Source organism: Balaenoptera physalus, assembly GCF_965194825.1.
Source record: "Balaenoptera physalus genome assembly, chromosome: X".
Taxonomy (NCBI): Eukaryota; Metazoa; Chordata; class Mammalia; order Artiodactyla; family Balaenopteridae; genus Balaenoptera; species Balaenoptera physalus.
This window is the reverse complement of record NC_138903.1, coordinates 21835689-21853524: the sequence shown is the minus strand read 5'-3', so window position 1 is coordinate 21853524 and position 17836 is coordinate 21835689. Positions and strand designations below refer to the sequence as shown.

Below are 17836 nucleotides of genomic sequence, written 5' to 3'. Positions count from 1 at the left end.
AATTTTGGAGACTAATCCCTTGTCAGTCACATCGTTAGCAAATATTTTCTCCTATTCTGTGGGTTGTCTTTTCGTTTTGTTTATGGTTTCCTTTGCTGTGCAAAAGCTTTTGAGTTTCATTAGGTCCCATTTATTTGTGTTTTATTTCCATTACTCTAGGAGATCAAAAAAGATATTGCTGCAATTTATGTCAAAGAGTGTTCTGCCTCTCTTTTCCTCTAAGAGTTTTATAGTATCCAGTCTTACATTTAGGTCTTTAATCCATTTTGAGTTTATTTTTGTGTATGGTGTTAAAGGATGTTCTAATTTCATTTTTCTACATGTAGTTGTCCAATTTCCCCAGCACCATTTACTGAAGAGACTGTCTTTCCTCCATTGTATAGTCTTGCCTCCTTTGTTGTAGATTAATTGACCATAGGTGCATGGGTTTATTTCTGGGCTTTCTATCCTGTTCCATTGATCTATGTTTCTGTTTTTGTGCCAATACCATACTATTTTGATGACTGTAGCTGTGTAGTATAGTCTGAAGTCAGGGAGCCTGATTCCTCCAGCTCCATTTTTCTTTCTCAAGATTGCTTTGGCTATGCAAGGTCTTTTGTGTCTCCATACAAATTAAAATTTTTTTTGTTCTAGTTCTGTGAAAAATGCCATTGGTAATTTGATAGGCATTGCATTGAATCTGTAGATTGCCTGGGGTAGTGTAGTCATTTTAACAATTTGATTCTTCCAATCCAAGAACATGGTATATCTTTGCATCTATTTGTGTCATCTTTGATTTCACCAGATTCTTGTCTTTGATAACATTTGTGACTTCTTTATGGCCCTGTATTGGTACACCCAAATATATCTTTGAGGACTTTAAGGAAGTTCTATGAGAAATTGGCATCCTCTGTGCTTGTTTGTTTTTACTCAGTCCCACAGAGTCTAGATGAAAGGGCCTTTGAGTGGTGAAACCACCATTCAGAGTAGATTGTTCTTAGAGGGAAAAAATCATCTAGCATCCCCTGGGCGTGTCTTTCAATCAGAGACAACAAAAATAGTCCACCCTTTTTCTTATCCTTCGCTGTAATGTGACACAGAGCTCCCAGGGGAAGAAGGGGAGTTGCTGTGATCTAATTCATTGACTCGGTTGTTATTCTCCATTCACTTATTCATTTAATTTGCATTTATTGAGCACTTTCCATGTGCTCGACACCAAGGCACTGAGGTGGGTGCTGGGAATGCAAAGATGATCAAGGCACAACCTGTGCTTTCAGAATGTTCCGTTTCTACAAGGAGACGGATATCTAAAATACTTTTGTTAATGGAAATCAAGTTTGTATTCTAAGTGCTGTGGTTTCTGCCTGGTGATGTCAGGAGAGACTTCGCAGAGGCATAGCCTTGAACCCAGACCCTGTAGGATAAGGAGCAACTCTGCAGATGCTGTGGGCAGGGAAGGGGGATCTGGGGCAGAAAAGAAGGGCTTGGCATGAGCAAATGTCGGGAGACAGGTGAGCGCCTGGTGCATCTAGGGAATAGGTCTAGGATGACGAACACACCGTGTTTATGGCAGGGAGGGAGTGTCCGGAACTGAGCCTGGCAGAGTCAGCTGGGGTCAGATGTGAAAGCCTCACTGACACACCTAAGAGCTGCCACTTTGTCCTGGAAAGGAGGGCCATTCAAGAAAAGGGGTCATCTGGGGCCACCTTAGTTGTTTTTCTTTATTCTGTCTTTCCTATTCGAACAGGAATGTTTGTTCCAACGCAGAGAACGGAAGGCATCTCAACATCAGACATCATCACTAGGATTGTCCGTGACTATGATGTTTATGCCCGACGCAATCTCCAGAGAGGGTACACAGCCAAGGAACTGAATGTCAGCTTTATAAATGTAAGTGTGCCACCCCGTACCCTCTGAGGACCAGCACGTCACACTACTGCTGCCACTGTCTATTAATCACTTACTATACGCCACGTGGTATTCTTGATGTTTGACATTTGTCTCATCCAATCCATATAACAGCCCAGGGATGTATTATTATCCCCGTTTTATAGATGGAGAAACCAGTGTCCAAAGGGGTAACATAAGTTGACGAAGGCACACAGGTAGTGAGTGAGCTTCACATTTTCTAAAGGAGCCGCCTCGCCTCCCTCTCCTCACCCCAACCTCCCCCTTTAGAGTTCTCAGACTTGGGTGAAGGATTTCCGGGAGATCTGCCCTCACAAAAGGCAAGAGTTGTCTTCTGCTCAAAGGGAAGGAAGGAGGGCAGAGGCAGTGAAAAGCTAAACCCAGAGAAAATGCTTTCTTGTTTTAACATTTTACAACTTTCATTTTATTAAGGCCTTACAGATGCTCATTAGAAACCTTAACAGCCGCTTTTTTTTTATATTGTCCAGAGAAATTACAGCTGCTTAAGTAAAGCCCAAAGTCTCTGGCTTCCTTTTGTATTTCTGCTGTATTGTTCCCACAGAGCTGCTGTTAGTTTAATAATAGAGCGACTGTTAAAACAGTGTTTAAAACAAGCAAAACAAGCTGTTAAAAAGCAAAGAGGGCAGCACAGTTGCTGGAGGTGATGCTCGCGAGTCTGGAGGACTGTATTGGCCTGGACTCCGAGGCGCGCGTGGAGTTGAGTAAAATAAGAACTCTCCGTACGTACAGAATTTCCACCCGCCGAAACATACTGTCCAAGAGCGATTTTTCTACAAAACTAGATGCTTATAAGTATGTGCAGCCACAGTTATCCAGCAGCTTACACAAATCGATCATCCGTGCCTCCGAACGAGGAAGGGTTCAGGAATCACAAGTCAGTCATTATTAGTTGTCCTCGCGAGGCAGGGAGCGTTGGGAGTCCAGGCTCTGTGGCTTCGTACAAACTGGGCAACAAAATGGAAAATGTCGGGTTCAAGTGGCACCAGAATAAGTGGCTGAAAAGAATTCCGGCAAAGTGGTTATTTGGTATCTTATAGAGCATAAAGCCCTGGTTATTTCAATAAATTAAACTGTTCTTTTAAATTGAATTCAGTAACCCATCCAAGCATGTCGAGCCATTTCCAAAAGTTATTGCTCATGCTCTTTCAACGGCCTGTGGATAAGCCACTTAGCTCAAGGAACCGTGTAGTCAGTGTGGATGAGCCCGTTGCTTTTCTGTGACAACAAACCTGGCTGCGGCTCAGAGAGAAAATCAAACGTGTTGGATGGGCGTGTAGATGAATCACAGGACCTCAGAGGTGGCAGGAACCCGTCGCCCAGTCCAAGTCCCTGAATTTAGAAATGAGGAAAGCTGAGCTCAGAGAGGGATGTGGCTAAAGTCCTTCAAGCAAAGTAGAGGTGGAGGCAGCAGCGGCCTCCCAGCCTTTTGGCTCGTGGTCCAGTGTTCATCCTAGTATTCCGTGCTGCTCCTGAGAGCTGCATATAGATAGTAACCACGTATTATGTATAGCTGGCTGGCAGCACAGATAGCTCGCACCCCACCCTGAGGCTGCAGTAAGCTTTGTGAAGTCTAGATCAGGGAATCGTGACCCAGTTTTGTAATACAGTACCTGGCTCAAAAAATTCTGAAATATGAAATGGACTTCAGTTCCATATAGTGAAGAAAAGTGATAAACCTTATTACCTCTCCAGGAGAAAATGTATTATGATTGCATGGAGGAAAAGAGCCTTTGTTTCATCTTATTTTTATGGTTTTGATTCCATTCTCACCAGGTAACATGATTAAATGCCTCTGCGGCGTAATAGTAATCAAACAGCCAACACACACTGAAGCTTCTACTAAATGCCAGGCTTTGTGCCAAGCACTTTACATGCATTATCTTATCTAATTGTTACAGCACCCCTATAGGGTAGGGACGATAATTATCCCTATTTTACAGATGAGAAAACTGAGGTTTAGAGATGACACGTGACTTGCCCAACATATGTGCCTTCCAGGCACATAGGTATAGCAATGCTGCATAAAGGCTATGAACAAAATCCCAGTCCAGAGAAGCTATCAGAACAAAATCTTTCTTCGTTACCAAGGAAACTGATGCAGTTCCATTAGCTTAATGGCAAATATCATGACAGTGACAATTTTAGTATAACACATGGGTTCTAAGGCTCAGCCAATATTTCAACCAATATTGGTTTTAACAATGTCCCAGTAAAATAGGGAGCTCAGGTAGCTTCTGAGTGGCCATTCTATGTACAATTCATATTTTTGTCTAAGTCTCAGGAGAATTGAGGGGCTGTATTCACCCAGTATCTCTCCATAATAAAGAACAAATGTATACTTTTGGTTCTTCTCTTATATAAGTGAATTCAACTCCAATATTTACAAGAAAGAGAACATTAAAACCACTTGTACTTCACTGTACACGTTCAAGTAGACTAATGAGAAGTGACTTTTCTTACAAGAGAGGGCCTTCCTGTCAATCCAGCCCTTGGGGAATAGCATCCTGACTCTTCAGGTTAAGAACACACATGAGTTGAAATAAAATATGACCATTCTGTGAATGATTGATTTCTCCCATGCCCTCTTGGATAAATCCATTTCTTTCTCCTTTAATTTTGGACCAGGAGAAGAAGTACCGCTTCCAAAACCAGGTAGACAAGATGAAGGAAAAGGTCAAAAACGTGGAGGAAAAATCAAAGGAATTTGTTAACAGAGTGGAAGAAAAGAGTCATGATCTAATTCAAAAGTGGGAAGAGAAATCGAGGGAATTCATTGGCAACTTCCTAGAACTGTTTGGGCCTGATGGAGCATGGGTATGTAATTATTTCACTTGGCCCTGCAATAATGGGTGTTTTCAGTTTATCCTCCTTTCCAAGGAACTACTCAAGGGTTCCCTTATCTCAGTCCAATATGTGACCTCCACTTTGGGCATCAGCCCAAATGACTTCAAGTCTATGTCACTTCCTTATTTAGTTTCTGCTTTTCCTCTCACTACGGCACCCAGTAGTGCCCAAAGCCAGCTCTGGTCTCTATTTCTTATCCAGAGTTTGAAGCCATTTGGTAGTCATTGAATGTCTGTTACCGCAGAGGTTGGTTCCGTAGCTCATCCCAGTCTCCCAGTTGGATGATGCACAGCTTGGGGGTAAGGGTGAAGTGGGTCAGTGGTATCATGGAACTTGTAAGACGAGGCTCATGCCTCTTGGATCAACCAGAGGAGGAGGATGCAAAAGAAATGTAGCTGCCTTGATCGCCTTTGGTTGTCAGGAACTCCTCTTTCATTGGTTGGAATAGAGAGAAAGAAGAGGTAGGACTCTCTCTGTACTTATCATGCCCTGATTTGACCCCTTTTTTTTTTTTAAACATCTTTATTGAAGTATAATTGCTTCACAATGGTGTGTTAGTTTCTGCTTTATAACAAAGTGAATCAGCTACACATATATACACGTTCCCATATCTCCTCCCTCCCGCATCTCCCTCCCTCCCACCCTCCCCATCCCACCCCCCCAGGCGGTCACAAAGCACCGAGCTGATCTCCCTGTGCTATGTGGCTGCTTCCCACTAGCTATCTATTTTACATTTGGTAGTGTATATATGTCCATGACACACTCTCACCCTGTCACATCTCACCCCTCCCCCTCCCCATATCCTCAAGTCCATTCTCTAGTAGGTCTGTGTCTTTATTCCCATCTTGCCACTAGGTTCTTCATGACCTTTTTTTTTCTCCTTAGATTCCATATATATGTGTTAGCATACTGTATTTGTTTTTCTCTTTCTGACTTACTTCACTCCGTATGACAGACTCTAACTCCATCCACCTCATTACAAATACCTCCATTTCATTTCTTTTTATGGCTGAGTAATATTCCATTGTATATATGTGCCACATCTTCTTTATCCATTCATCCGATGATGGACACTTAGGTTGCTTCCATGTCCTGGCTATTGTAAATAGAGCTGCAATGAACATTTTGGTACATGACTTGACCCCTTTTTTTCCCCATGGTATGTATGTGCTGGGATAGGCATAAAGGTCTTGGGGGACTGAGGCCATGATCTGAGTCTTAAAACTAAGACAGAAAATGTAGACAGGGTCTCTTGCCTAAATTCTATATAGAATTCTGAGTGAAAATTATGGAAAGGGAAAAGAAAATTCTGGAAACCACCTTCTATTCCATTGGTATTTCTATTGTGCATGCACTTCCACAGTAAATAACCAGTATTATCAGCAGAGTTAATGAGGGTTCTATGAAAAAGATAGCTTTTTAAAACTGAAGTATAGTTGATTTACAATGCCATGTTAATTACTGCTGTACAGCAAAGTGATTCAGTTGTACATATATATATTTATTTTTAATACTCTTTTCCATTATGGTTTGTCATAGGATACTGAATATAGTTCTCTGTGCTATACAGTAGGACCTTGTTTATCCATTCTATATAGAAACGCCTACATCTGCTAACCTCCAACCTCCCACTCCACCCCTCCCCCAACCCCCTCCCCCTTGGTAACCACCAGTCTGTTCTCTGTGTCTGTAATTCTGTTTCTGTTTCACAGATAGGTTCATTTGTGTCATATTTTAGATTCCACATATACGTGATATCATATGGTATTTGTCTCTCTCTTTCTGACTTACTTCACTTAGTATGATAATCTCTAGTTGTATCCATGTTGCTGCAAATGGCATTATTTTGTTCTTTTTGTGGCTGCGTAGCATTCCACTGTATACATATACCACATCTTCTTTATCCATTCATCTGTCAGTGGACATTTAAGTTGTTTCCATGGCTTGGCTATTGTGAATAGTGCTGCTATGAACATTGGGGTGCATGTATCTTTTTGAATTAGAGGAGTTTTCTCAGGGTATATGCCCAGTAGTGGGATTGCTGGGTCATGTGGTAATTCTATTTTTAGTTTTCTAAGGACCCTCCATACTGTTTTCCACAGTGGCTGCACCAACTTACATTCCCACCAATAGTGTAGGAGGGTTCCCTCTTCTCCATACCCTCTCCAGCATTTGTTCTTTGTAGACTTTTTAATGATGGCCATTCTGACTGGTGTGAGGTGGTACCTCATTGTAGCTTTGATTTGCATTTCTCTAATAATTAGCAATGTTGAGCATCTTTTCATGTGCCTCTTGGTCATCTGTATGTCTTTTTTGGAGAAATGTCTACTTAGGTCTTCTGCCCATTTTTGGATTGGATTGTTTGTTTTTTGTTATTGAGTTGTATGAGCTGTTTGTATATTTTGGAAATTAAGCCCTTGTTGGTCACATTGTTTGCAAATATTTTCTCCCACTCTGTAGGCTGTCTTTTCATTTTGTTTATGGTTTCCTTTGCTGTGCAAAAGCTTACAAGTTTAATTAGGTCTCATTTGTTTATTTTTGTTTTTATTTCTATTGCCTTGGCAGACTGACCTAAGAAAACATTGGTACAATTTATGTCAGAGAATGTTTTGCCTATGTTCTCTTCTAGGAGTTTTATGGTGTCATGTCTTATGTTTAAGTCTTTAAGCCATTTTGAGTTTATTTTTGTGTGTGGTGAGAGGGTGTGTTCTAATTTCATTGATTTACATGTGCTGTCCAACTTACCAACACCACTGGCTGAAGAGACTGTCATTGTATATTCTTGCCTCCTTTGTCAAACATCAATTGACTGTACATGTGTGGGTTTATTTCTGGACTCTCTATTGTGTTCCATTGATCCATATGTCTTTTTTTGTGCCAGTACCACTCTGTTTTGATTACTGTAGCTTTGTAGTATTGTCTGAAGTCTGGGAGGGTGATGCCTCCTGCTTGGTTCTTTTTCTTCAGGATTGCTTTGGGCATTCTAGGTCTTTTATGGTTCCACATAAATTTTAGGATTATTTGTTTTAGTTCTGTGAAAAATGTCATGGGTAAGTTGATGGGGATCACATTAAATCTGTAGATTGCTTTGGGTAGTATGGCCGTTTTAACAATATTAATTTTTCCAATCCAAGGGCATGGGATATCTGGAAAGCAATAGTTTTAAAGCTAACTAACATTCCTTTTAGAACAAAAAGGAATGATTCCATTTGATTTTCCTGATTTTAAGTAGCCTAGATTTCCTATTATGACATGAGAAGTCTCTAACAAAATTCACTTTGGCTTTATTTTATTGATGGGTTGTCACTGCTGACTCTCTGCTCATTTGAGCTGGTTCATTATAGGATTATCTAAAAGTAAAACACTCAAATAGAAAAGAGAACAATGTTTGAGAAGTTAGAAGAGATGCTTTGCTTAAAGCCTAGCAGTCTCTAAGTGATTATAGAGGCAGCTGTCGTAGGCCAACCATGTCTTGTTGGCTGAGTCTGAGAGGGGTGGAGGGTTTGCAAGGGGCTGCTTGAGCCCTTGATGACTTATAGAAAGAGCTTGTAAGAGTGGAGGAGCTAAGGGTTGGGTTCCTTTTCGTTTTCCCTGGGTTTCAGCTCAGTTCACTTTAATTCATGGGACATTGATTAATGTCCTTGTATGTGCATGGTACTAGGGAAGGACATGAAGATAAAGCGCAGACCCTGTTCTCTGGGATTCCGTGGTCTCTGTAACAAGTCTGAAATTTCTCATTAATCTAGTGTGTACTTTAATAGTTAACATTTTTCACAACTAATTTTCAGGCTCTGAGGAAACTAGTGGTTTTTAAAAAATGAAACCATGTAGGCATTCATTTGCTTGCAGGGATTCAGAAATGTGTCTTTGCTGAGAAGCGCTGGTATTGTACCTCAAGTGGGAGGATGTTTCCTCCACCTGCGGTGAGCAAAGGCGGGAAAGGATATCATTTACATAGCAACTGTGAAGGTGGAATAGTAGCTGGAATTGTACTAGGGGAATTTGGTGAGAGTGAGCTGAGGTGATTTTTAAGAAATGAAACCCAGCTAAGATACTGGAGGTTTTTCTTTTTAAAACTTGCTATTAGTGTCAAAACTGTTATTAACATTAATTTACCATATCAGCCAGACTTAGATGTTACTTTTTTTTCTGTTGACATTAAAAGTACAGGAATAGTTACAAGGATGTTAAACGCCAAGATAAGTAATTTGCTTTCCATGAATATGCTATTATTATAATAATTCTTTTTTTTAAATTTATTTATTTATGGCTGTGTTAGGTCTTCATTTCTGTCCGAGGGCTTTCTCTAGTTGTGGCAAGCGGGGGCCACTCTTCATCGCGGTGCGCGGGCCTCTCACTATCGCGGCCTCTCTTGTTGCGGAGCACAGGCTCCAGACGCGCAGGCTCAGCAATTGCGGCTCACGGGCCCACCTGCTCCGTGGCATGTGGGATCTTCCCAGACCAGGGCTCGAACCCGTGTCCCCTGCATTGGCAGGCAGACTCTCAACCACTGCGCCACCAGGGAAGCCCTATAATAATTCTTTGTTTGTGGATTTGGGACTGGAACTCATTTTTTTTCTAACAATATAGTTTTATTTGCAACATAAATTTAATAATAACAACATATAAGATGAAGTAAATTTATTTTATAATTCTTGTCCTACTTTTAAAGATAAAGACTCAAACTGGAATTGAAGTACAGCTGATGTACAATATTATATAACTTACAGGTGTACAATATAGTGATTCACAATTTTTAAAGGCTATACTCCATTTATAGTTATTATAAAATATTGGCTATATTCCCTGTGTTGTACAATATATCCTTGTATCTGATCATTTTATACAAACTGAATTTTAAAAATGTATTTATTATAAAATTTTGTCCCCATCTAGGTACCAACTATTGTCATATAGTAAAAACCTCCTCTAATATATAATTCTTGTAGGAAAGTCATAAGAAACAAACAGCAACAAAACAGAAAGAGAACGACCACCCAGAGAACCCACTATTAACATACTGGCCTAAAAACTTTCAAATATTTTCTTCCATCAAGAATGTATATATAGGCATTCTTCCATGTCAGTGCTTTTCAGGTTTCTATTTCATGTAAGCTATTTTGTTTCCCTCCACCTTTTCCCGGAAGAATATTTTCTTAGTTCTTCATATTTAGGAATAACTCTATTTGTGCTAATTTTCTGATCTTCTCCAGAGAAAGCAACAGATCCTGGTGCTATCAAATTTACTCATCCAAACATTGATTATGTCCTCTGTTATGAAATACAAGCAGAAGAGCCTGCTTTCCACCTCCCAGGGCAATGTTTCTCAAAATTTTTTCATTATTGCCCTTATTTAAACATTTTCCCTAATTGCCCACCGATGGCTTTTAGTACTATAGACACACTATACATCTGTTTATATACTATGGCCCGTGGGCAGGGTGGGTGGTATATTAGTTTTCTGTTGCTGCTGTAACAAATGATCACAAATTTAGCAGCTTAAACACACAAATGTGTTATCATACATCTGAAGGAATAGAAGTGTGACTCACTGTGTTAAAATGATGAGGCTGGAGGGGCTGCATTCCTTTACGGAAACCAAGGGGAGAATCTGTTTCCAGCTTTTAAAGGCCACCCACATGCCTCTGCTGGGGTCCCCTTCCTCCACCTTCAAAGCTAATGTTGAATCTGTGACTTCTCTTCATTGTCTCTTTTTAGTTTTTTAAGGAACCGCCATACTGTTCTCCATAGTGGCTGTATCAATTTACATTCCCACCAACAGTGCAAGAGGGCTCCCTTTTCTCCACACCCTCTCCAGCATTTGTTGTTTGTAGACTTTCTGATGATGCCCATTCTAACTGGTGTGAGGTGATACCTCACTGTAGTTTTGATTTGCATTTCTCTAATAATTAGTGATGTTGAGCATCTTTTCATGTGCTTCTTGGCCATCTGTATGTCTTCTTTGGAGAAATGTCTATTTAGGTCTTCTGCCCATTTTTGGATTGGGTTGTTTGTTTCTTTAATATCGAGCTGAATGAGCTGTTTATATATTTTGGAGGTTAATCCTTTGTCCGTTGATTCGTTTGCAAATATTTTCTCCCATTCTGAGGGTTGTCTTTTCGTCTTGTTTATGGTTTCCTTTGCTGTGCAAAAGCTTTGAAGTTTCATTAGGTCCCATTTGTTTATTTTTGTTTTTATTTCCATTACTCTAGGAGGTGGATCAAAAAAGATCTTGCTGTGATTTATGTCAAAGAGTGTTCTTCCTATGTTTTCCTCTAAGAGTTTTATAGTGTCCCGTCTTACATTTAGGTCTCAAATCCATTTTGAGTTTATTTTTGTGTATGGTGTTAGGGAGTATTCTAATTTCATTCTTTTACATGTAGCTGTCCAGTTTTCCCAGCACCACTTATTGAAGAGACTGTCTTTTCTCCATTGTATATCTTTGCCTCCTTTGTCATAGATTAGTTGACCATAGGTGCGTGGGTTTATCTCTGGGCTTTCTATCTTGTTCCATTGATCTATGTTTCTGTTTTTGTGCCAGTACCATATTGTCTTGATGACTGTAGCTTTCTAGTATAGCCTGAAGTCAGGGAGTCTGATTCCTCCAGCTCCGTTTTTTTCCCTCAAGACTGCTTTGGCTATTCAGGGTCTTTTGTGTCTTCGTACAAATTTTAAGATGATTAGTTCTAGCTCCGTAAAAAATGCCATTGGTAATTTGATAGGGATTGCATTGAATCTGTAGATTGCTTTGGGTAGTATAGTCATTTTCACAATGTTGATTCTTCCAATCCAAGAACATGGTATATCTCTCCATCTGTTGGTATCATCTTTAATTTCTTTCATCAGTGTCTTATAGTTTTCTGCATACAGGTCTTTTGTCTCCCTAGGTAGGTTTGTTCCTAGGTATTTTATTCTTTTTATTGCAATGGTAAATGGGAGTGTTTCCATAATTTCTCTTTCAGATTTTTCATCATTAGTGTATAGGAATGCAAGAGATTTCTGTGCATTAATTTTGTATCCTGCAACTTTACCAAATTCATTGATTACCTCTATTAGTTTTCTGGTGGCATCTTTAGGATTCTCTATGTAGAGTATCATGTCATCTGCAAACAGTGACAGTTTTACTTCTTCTTTTCCAATTTGTATTTCTTTTAGTTCTTTTTCTTCTCTGATTGCCATGGCTAGGACTTCCAAAACTATGCTGAATAATAGTGGTGAGAGTGGACATCCTTGTCTTGTTCCTGATCTTAGAGGAAATGCTTTCAGTTTTTCACTGTTGAGAATGATGTTTGCTGTGGGTTTGTCGTATATGGCCTTTATTATGTTGAGGTAGGTTCCATTATGCCCACTTTCTGGAGAGTTTTTGTCATATATGGGTGTTGAATTTTGTCAAAAGGTTTTCTGCATCTATTGAGATGATCATATGGTTTTGATCCTTCAATTTGTTAATATGGTGTATCACATTGGTTGGTTTGCATATATTGAAGAATCCTTGCATCCCTGGGATAAATCCCAGTTGGTCATGGTGTGTGATCCTTTTAATGTGTTGTTGGACTGTGTTTGCTAGTATTTTGTTGAGGATTTTTGCATCTATATTCATCAGTGATATTGGTCTGTAATTTTCTTTTTTTATGGTATCTTTGTCTGGTATTGGTATCAGGGTGATGGTGGCCTCATAGAATGAGTTTGGGAGTGTTCCTTCCTCTGCAATTTTTTGGAAGAGTTTGAGAAGGATGGGTGTTAGCTCTTCTCTAAATGTTTGATAGAATTCACCTGTGAAGCCATCTGGTCCTGGACTTTTTGTTTGTTGAAAGATTTTTAATCACAGTTTCAATTTCATTACTTGTGATTGTTCTGTTCATATTTTCTATTTCTTCCTGGTTCAGTCTTGGAAGGTTATAGCTTTCTAAGAATTTGTCCATTTCTTCCAGGTTGTCCATTTTATTGGCATAGAGTCGCTTGTAGTAGTCTCTTAGGATGCTTTGTATTTCTGCGGTGTCTGTTGTAACTTCTCCTTTTTCATTTCTAATTTTATTGATTTGAGTCCTCTCCCTCTTTTTCTTGATGAGTCTGGCTAACGGTTTATCAGTGTTGTTTATCTTCTCAAAGAACCAGCTTTTAGTTTTATTGATCTTTGCTATTGTTTTCTTTGTTTCTATTTCATTTATTTCTGCTCTGATCTTTCTGAGTTATTTCCTTCTGCTAACTTTGGGTTATGTTTGTTCTTCTTTCTCTAGTTCCTTTAGGTGTAAGGTTAGATTGTTTACTTGAGATTTTTCTTGTTTCTTGAGGTAGGCTTGTATAGCTATAAACTTCCCTCTTAGAACTGCTTTTGCTGCATCCCATAGGTTTTGGATCATCGTGTTTTCATTGTCATTTGTCTCTAGGTATTTTTTGATTTCCTCTTTGATTTCTTCAGTGATCTCTTGGTTATTTAGTAACGTATTGTTTAACCTCCATGTGTTTGTGCTTTTCACGTTTTTTCCCCCTGTAATTCATTTCTAATCTCATAGCTTTGTGGTCAGAAAAGATGCTTGATATGATTTCAATTTTCTTACATTTACTGAGGCTTGAGTTGTGACCCAAGATGTGATCTATCCTGGAGAATGTTCCGTGCGCACTTGAGAAGAAAGTGTCATCTGCTGTTTTTGGATGGAATGTCCTATAAATATCAATTAAATCTGTCTGGTCTATTGTGTCATTTAAAGCTTCTGTTTCCTTATTTATTTTCATTTTGGATGATCTGTCCATTGGTGTAAGTGAGGTGTTAAAGTCCCCCACTATTACTGTGTTACTGTCAATTTCCTCTTTTATAGCTGTTAGCAGTTGCCTTATGTATTGAGGTGCTCCTATGTTGTTGGGTGCATATATATTTAAAATTGTTATATCTTCTTCTTGGATTGATCCCTGGATCATTATGTAGTGTCCTTCCTTGTCTCTTGTAACATTCTTTATTTTAAAGTCTATTTTGTCTGATATGAGTATTGCTACTCCAGCTTTCTTTTGATTTCCATTTGCTTTGAATATCTTCTTCCATCCCCTCACTTTCCGTCTCTATGTGTCCCTAGGTCTGAAGTGGGTCTCTTGTAGACAGCATAGTTATGGGTCTTGTTTTTGTATCCATTCAGCCAGTCTATGTCTTTTGGTTGGAGCATTTAATCCATTCACATTTAAGGTAATTATGGATATGTATGTTCCTATGACCATTTTCTTAATTGTTATGGGTTTGTTTTTGTAGGTCCTTTTCTTCTCTTGTGTTTCTCACTTAGAGAAGTTCCTTTAGCATTTGTTGTAGAGCTGGTTTGGTGGTGCTGAATTCTCTTAGCTTTTGCTTGTCTGTAAAGCTTTTGATTTCTCCATCGAATCTGAATGAGATCCTTGCTGGGTAGAGTAATCTTGGCTGTAGGTTCTTCCCTTTCATCACTTTAAGTATATCATGCCACCCCCTTCTGGCTTGTAGAGTTTCTGCTGAGAAATCAGCTGTTAACCTTATGGGAGTTCCCTTGTATGTTATTTGTCGTTTTTCCCTTGCTGCTTTCAATAATTTTTCTATGTCTTTAATTTTTGCCAATTTGATTACTATGTGTCTCGGCGTGTTTCTCCTTGGGTTTATCCTGTATGGGGCTCTCTGTGCTTCCTGGACTTGGGTGGCTATTTCCTTTCCCATGTTAGGGAAGTTTTCGACTATAATCTCTTCAAATATTTTCTCTGGTCCTTTCTCTCTCTCTTGTCCTCCTGGGACCCCTATAATGCGAATGTTGTTGCGTTTAATGTTGTCCCAGAGGTCTCTTAGGCTGTCTTCATTTCTTTTCATTCTTTTTTCTTTATTCTGTTCCGCAGCAGTGAATTCCACCATTCCATCTTCCAGGTCGCTTATCCGTTCTTCTGCCTCAGTTATTCTGCTATTGATTCCTTCTAGTGTAGTTTTCATTTCAGTTATTGTATTGTTCATCTCTGGTTGTTTGTTCTGTAATTCTTCTAGGTCTTTGTTAAACATTTCTTGCATCTTCTCGATCTTTGCCTCCATTCTTTTTCCGAGGTCCTGGATCATCTTCACTATCATTATTCTGAATTCTTTTTCTGGAAGGTTGCCTATCTCCACTTCATTTAGTTGTTTTTCTGGAGTTTTATCTTGTTCCTTCATCTGGTGCATAGCCCTCTGCCTTTTCATCTTGTCTATCTTTCTGTGAATGTGTTTTATTGTTCCACAGGCTGCAGGATTGTAGTTTTTCTTGCTTCTGCTGTCTGCCCTCTGGATGGAACTCATTTCTTAAAATAGAGAATCTGTGTTAACCTGCCAATATAGTACTGATACAAATACAAATAACCCAAACTTGGAAAGGTACAAAATACAAGGATTTAAGGTACAAAATTTGGTACAACAGGTTTAGCATGTAGCTTATAGTGGGTACTCCATAAATGTTTCTAGATTGAACGAATAGATGTGTGATGAAGACCTATTCACAGAACTTTTCAGCACCTGCGAAGGATATGGTGAGGCCTAAATCCTCCATGTCTATATTGGTCTATATATCTATGCTCTCTATAGATATCTGTATATCTGTATTGCTAGATCAACATATACCCTTAGCCTTCTATTGCTTATGGTGCTGGACAGGGCTTGGTTACAACTTAGCGTTTGGTGGCTCGATTTCAGTAGGCAGACTTGGTTTGCTTGGCCCTTAACAATGTTTAAACCTTTCTCATAGGGAGGGCACAAACTCTCCAGTTGACTGTGTCTATAACATTCCCCACTCTTCCTTGCTGCCACCTTCTCGAACCTTACACCTTTATGGTGCCCACCTGGCCTCAGGGAATATTTGTGTTTGCACCTTGTGGTATAGAGTCTTCAAGTCTCCCCCAAGTGACCTCATGTTTGGAATCAAGAACAAGGATATAAAACCCAAAGCCTTACAGTCCATCTCTAAGTGGAGGGTGGTGGTGATGTTACTGTCTAGAAGTTGTGTAGTAGGTTCAACTCTTTTTACATAGTTCTTTTATGTCTACTCTACCCATTTTAACCACATAAGAGGGTAGTAGTATAGCAGTGTTATAAAGAAACAAAGGTCTAGAAAACTTATGAACCTTTCCGATGGTCTCATAGGAGTTTGGAGGTACCAGGATGGAGCCTGGGGCCAAGCCTCTTTCTCCCGGCCAGCACTGGATCCTTCATGATAGAAATGTCCATGGGATGCAGTCACTTTGCTTCCCTCTCCTTTGGCTAGCGTGTGGCACTGTGGAGAAACTAGGGTCTATCAAAACCCTTCCTTTAAGGCTTTTGTGACAAAGCCAGTTGCCAAAAGGGCACATTAGGTCAGGGCATCTAGATTCAGGGCAGGGACTGTTGGCTCCTTTCCTAAGCAAGAAGAAATCATGGTGTTCATGGCTGTATTCATTATTAGAGTGTAACAAATTACCCCAAAACTTGGTGACTTAAAAACAAATATTAGGGCTTCACTGTTGGCGCAGTGGTTGAGAATCTGCCTGCCAATGCAGGGGACATGGGTTCGAGCCCTGGTCTGGGAGGATCCCACATGCCGCGGAGCGGCTGGGCCCGTGAGCCACAATTACTGAGCCAGCGCATCTGGAGCCTGTGCTCCACAACAGGAGAGGCTGCGACAGTGAGAGCCCCACGCACCGTGATGAAGAGTGGCCCCCGCTTGCCAGAACTAGAGAAAGCCCTCGCACAGAAACGAAGACCCGACACAGACATAAGTAAATAATTAAAAAAAAACATTATCTCACATAGTTTCTGAAGGTCAGGAAGCAGCTTAGCTAGATGGTTATGACTTGGGGTCTTGTTATGAAGTTGGCAGTCAGGATGTCAGCTGGCACTGCAGTCATTTGGGGCTAGAGGATCCTCTTCCACACTCTGATGTCACTGTCGACTGGATACCTCAGTTCCTCACTATGTGGGTCTTTCCACATGGCTGCCCAAGTGTCCTCACGACATAGCAGCTGGCTTTCTCCAGAGGGAGTGAGAGTCTAAGAAAAAAAAGCTATAGTCTTTTATGATCTAACATCGGAAGTGACAAAGCATCACTTTTACCATCTTCTATTGGTTACACAGACTAATCCTTGTATATTTTGGAAGGACACTACACAAGGATGTGAATACCAGCAGGTGGGGCCTTCTTGGCAGCTGGCTACCACCATTGCTTTTGAGAATTTGAAGCAAGCAATCTACTTTTCAACTGCTGTAATAGATTCTCAGTCCCCTTTTACTCAGTCTGATGGGTGGATTGTCAGAGACCAATATGTTAATTTTCAACTTTATCATCTACCACTCTATTTAGTTAACTGTTTGCTTGATTCTTGTAACTAGTTTTGACCCATACTCAGAAGAGAGCCTGTAACCCAACCAGAGCTGCAAAGGGAAGCCTTCCCAACAGAGACTTGGTATTACCTCTCTTTGGAGGATGCGTCTCTGAAAGACAGACTGTCTCTAGGGAAGGGTTGTAAAGGAGCTAAATTTTGAAGCTTTGTTGCTATTTAGGAGGCAACCCTGTTCATGTCCAAGATATTGAGGGTCAAGAAGTCAGGATCAGGGGATGCCGACTGCCTAGTGAAATTTCATGTTTGCTCTGGGAATTCAAGCATTTCAAACAAACAAAGATAGCATTCTGTTTAAACATTAGTACCCCAGCCACATATGCTGTCCTTTAAAATATTACATATCATTTTGAATGATCTGCCATTATATTCCTCCATTGACTCTGAAAATAGAATCATTTCCTGTTTGAAGTGAAAATGGCTCTACTCTGTTTTACCATGTGAACATAGACCCTTTCCTGGAGCAACAGGTGAGAATGACCTTAAGTCAGGTGCAAGTTTTCGGTTTTTCCTGGACCACGAACTCCCTCAGCCTCAATCCAATCAGTCAGCCTGGTGGATCTGTAATTTGCCATCTGATATGAGATTACTTAAAGAAAAAAAAAAAAAACACCTTGATGGTGTGTTCATTTTTTTTTTTTTTAGAAAAACCAGATTTACATGATACGAGGTCCAATGCTAATTTTTTCAAACAGCACTAAAAAGACATAGAATTCACCATTTTAACCATTTTTAAGTGTACGGTTCAGTG

The 17836-nt window shown here is 40.0% G+C and overlaps 1 protein-coding gene and 1 long non-coding RNA gene across 9 annotated transcripts in view; both read left to right on the top strand.

Annotated features, from left to right (window-relative positions):
* The window catches only part of LOC309653016, a 633104-nt gene that overhangs the window by 289895 nt on the left and 325373 nt on the right, over positions 1-17836 (top strand). The gene's annotated exons all lie outside the window — the stretch shown is intronic.
* Positions 1-17836, top strand: part of PCYT1B (phosphate cytidylyltransferase 1B, choline) — a 178489-nt gene that overhangs the window by 128740 nt on the left and 31913 nt on the right. For all 8 annotated transcript variants that reach the window (XM_082447234.1, XM_082447239.1, XM_082447233.1 and 5 more), the window contains 2 exons: positions 1727-1869; positions 4534-4722. In XM_082447234.1, the coding sequence (XP_082303360.1) occupies positions 1727-1869; positions 4534-4722 (332 nt within the window). The remainder of the gene's footprint in view (positions 1-1726; positions 1870-4533; positions 4723-17836) is intronic.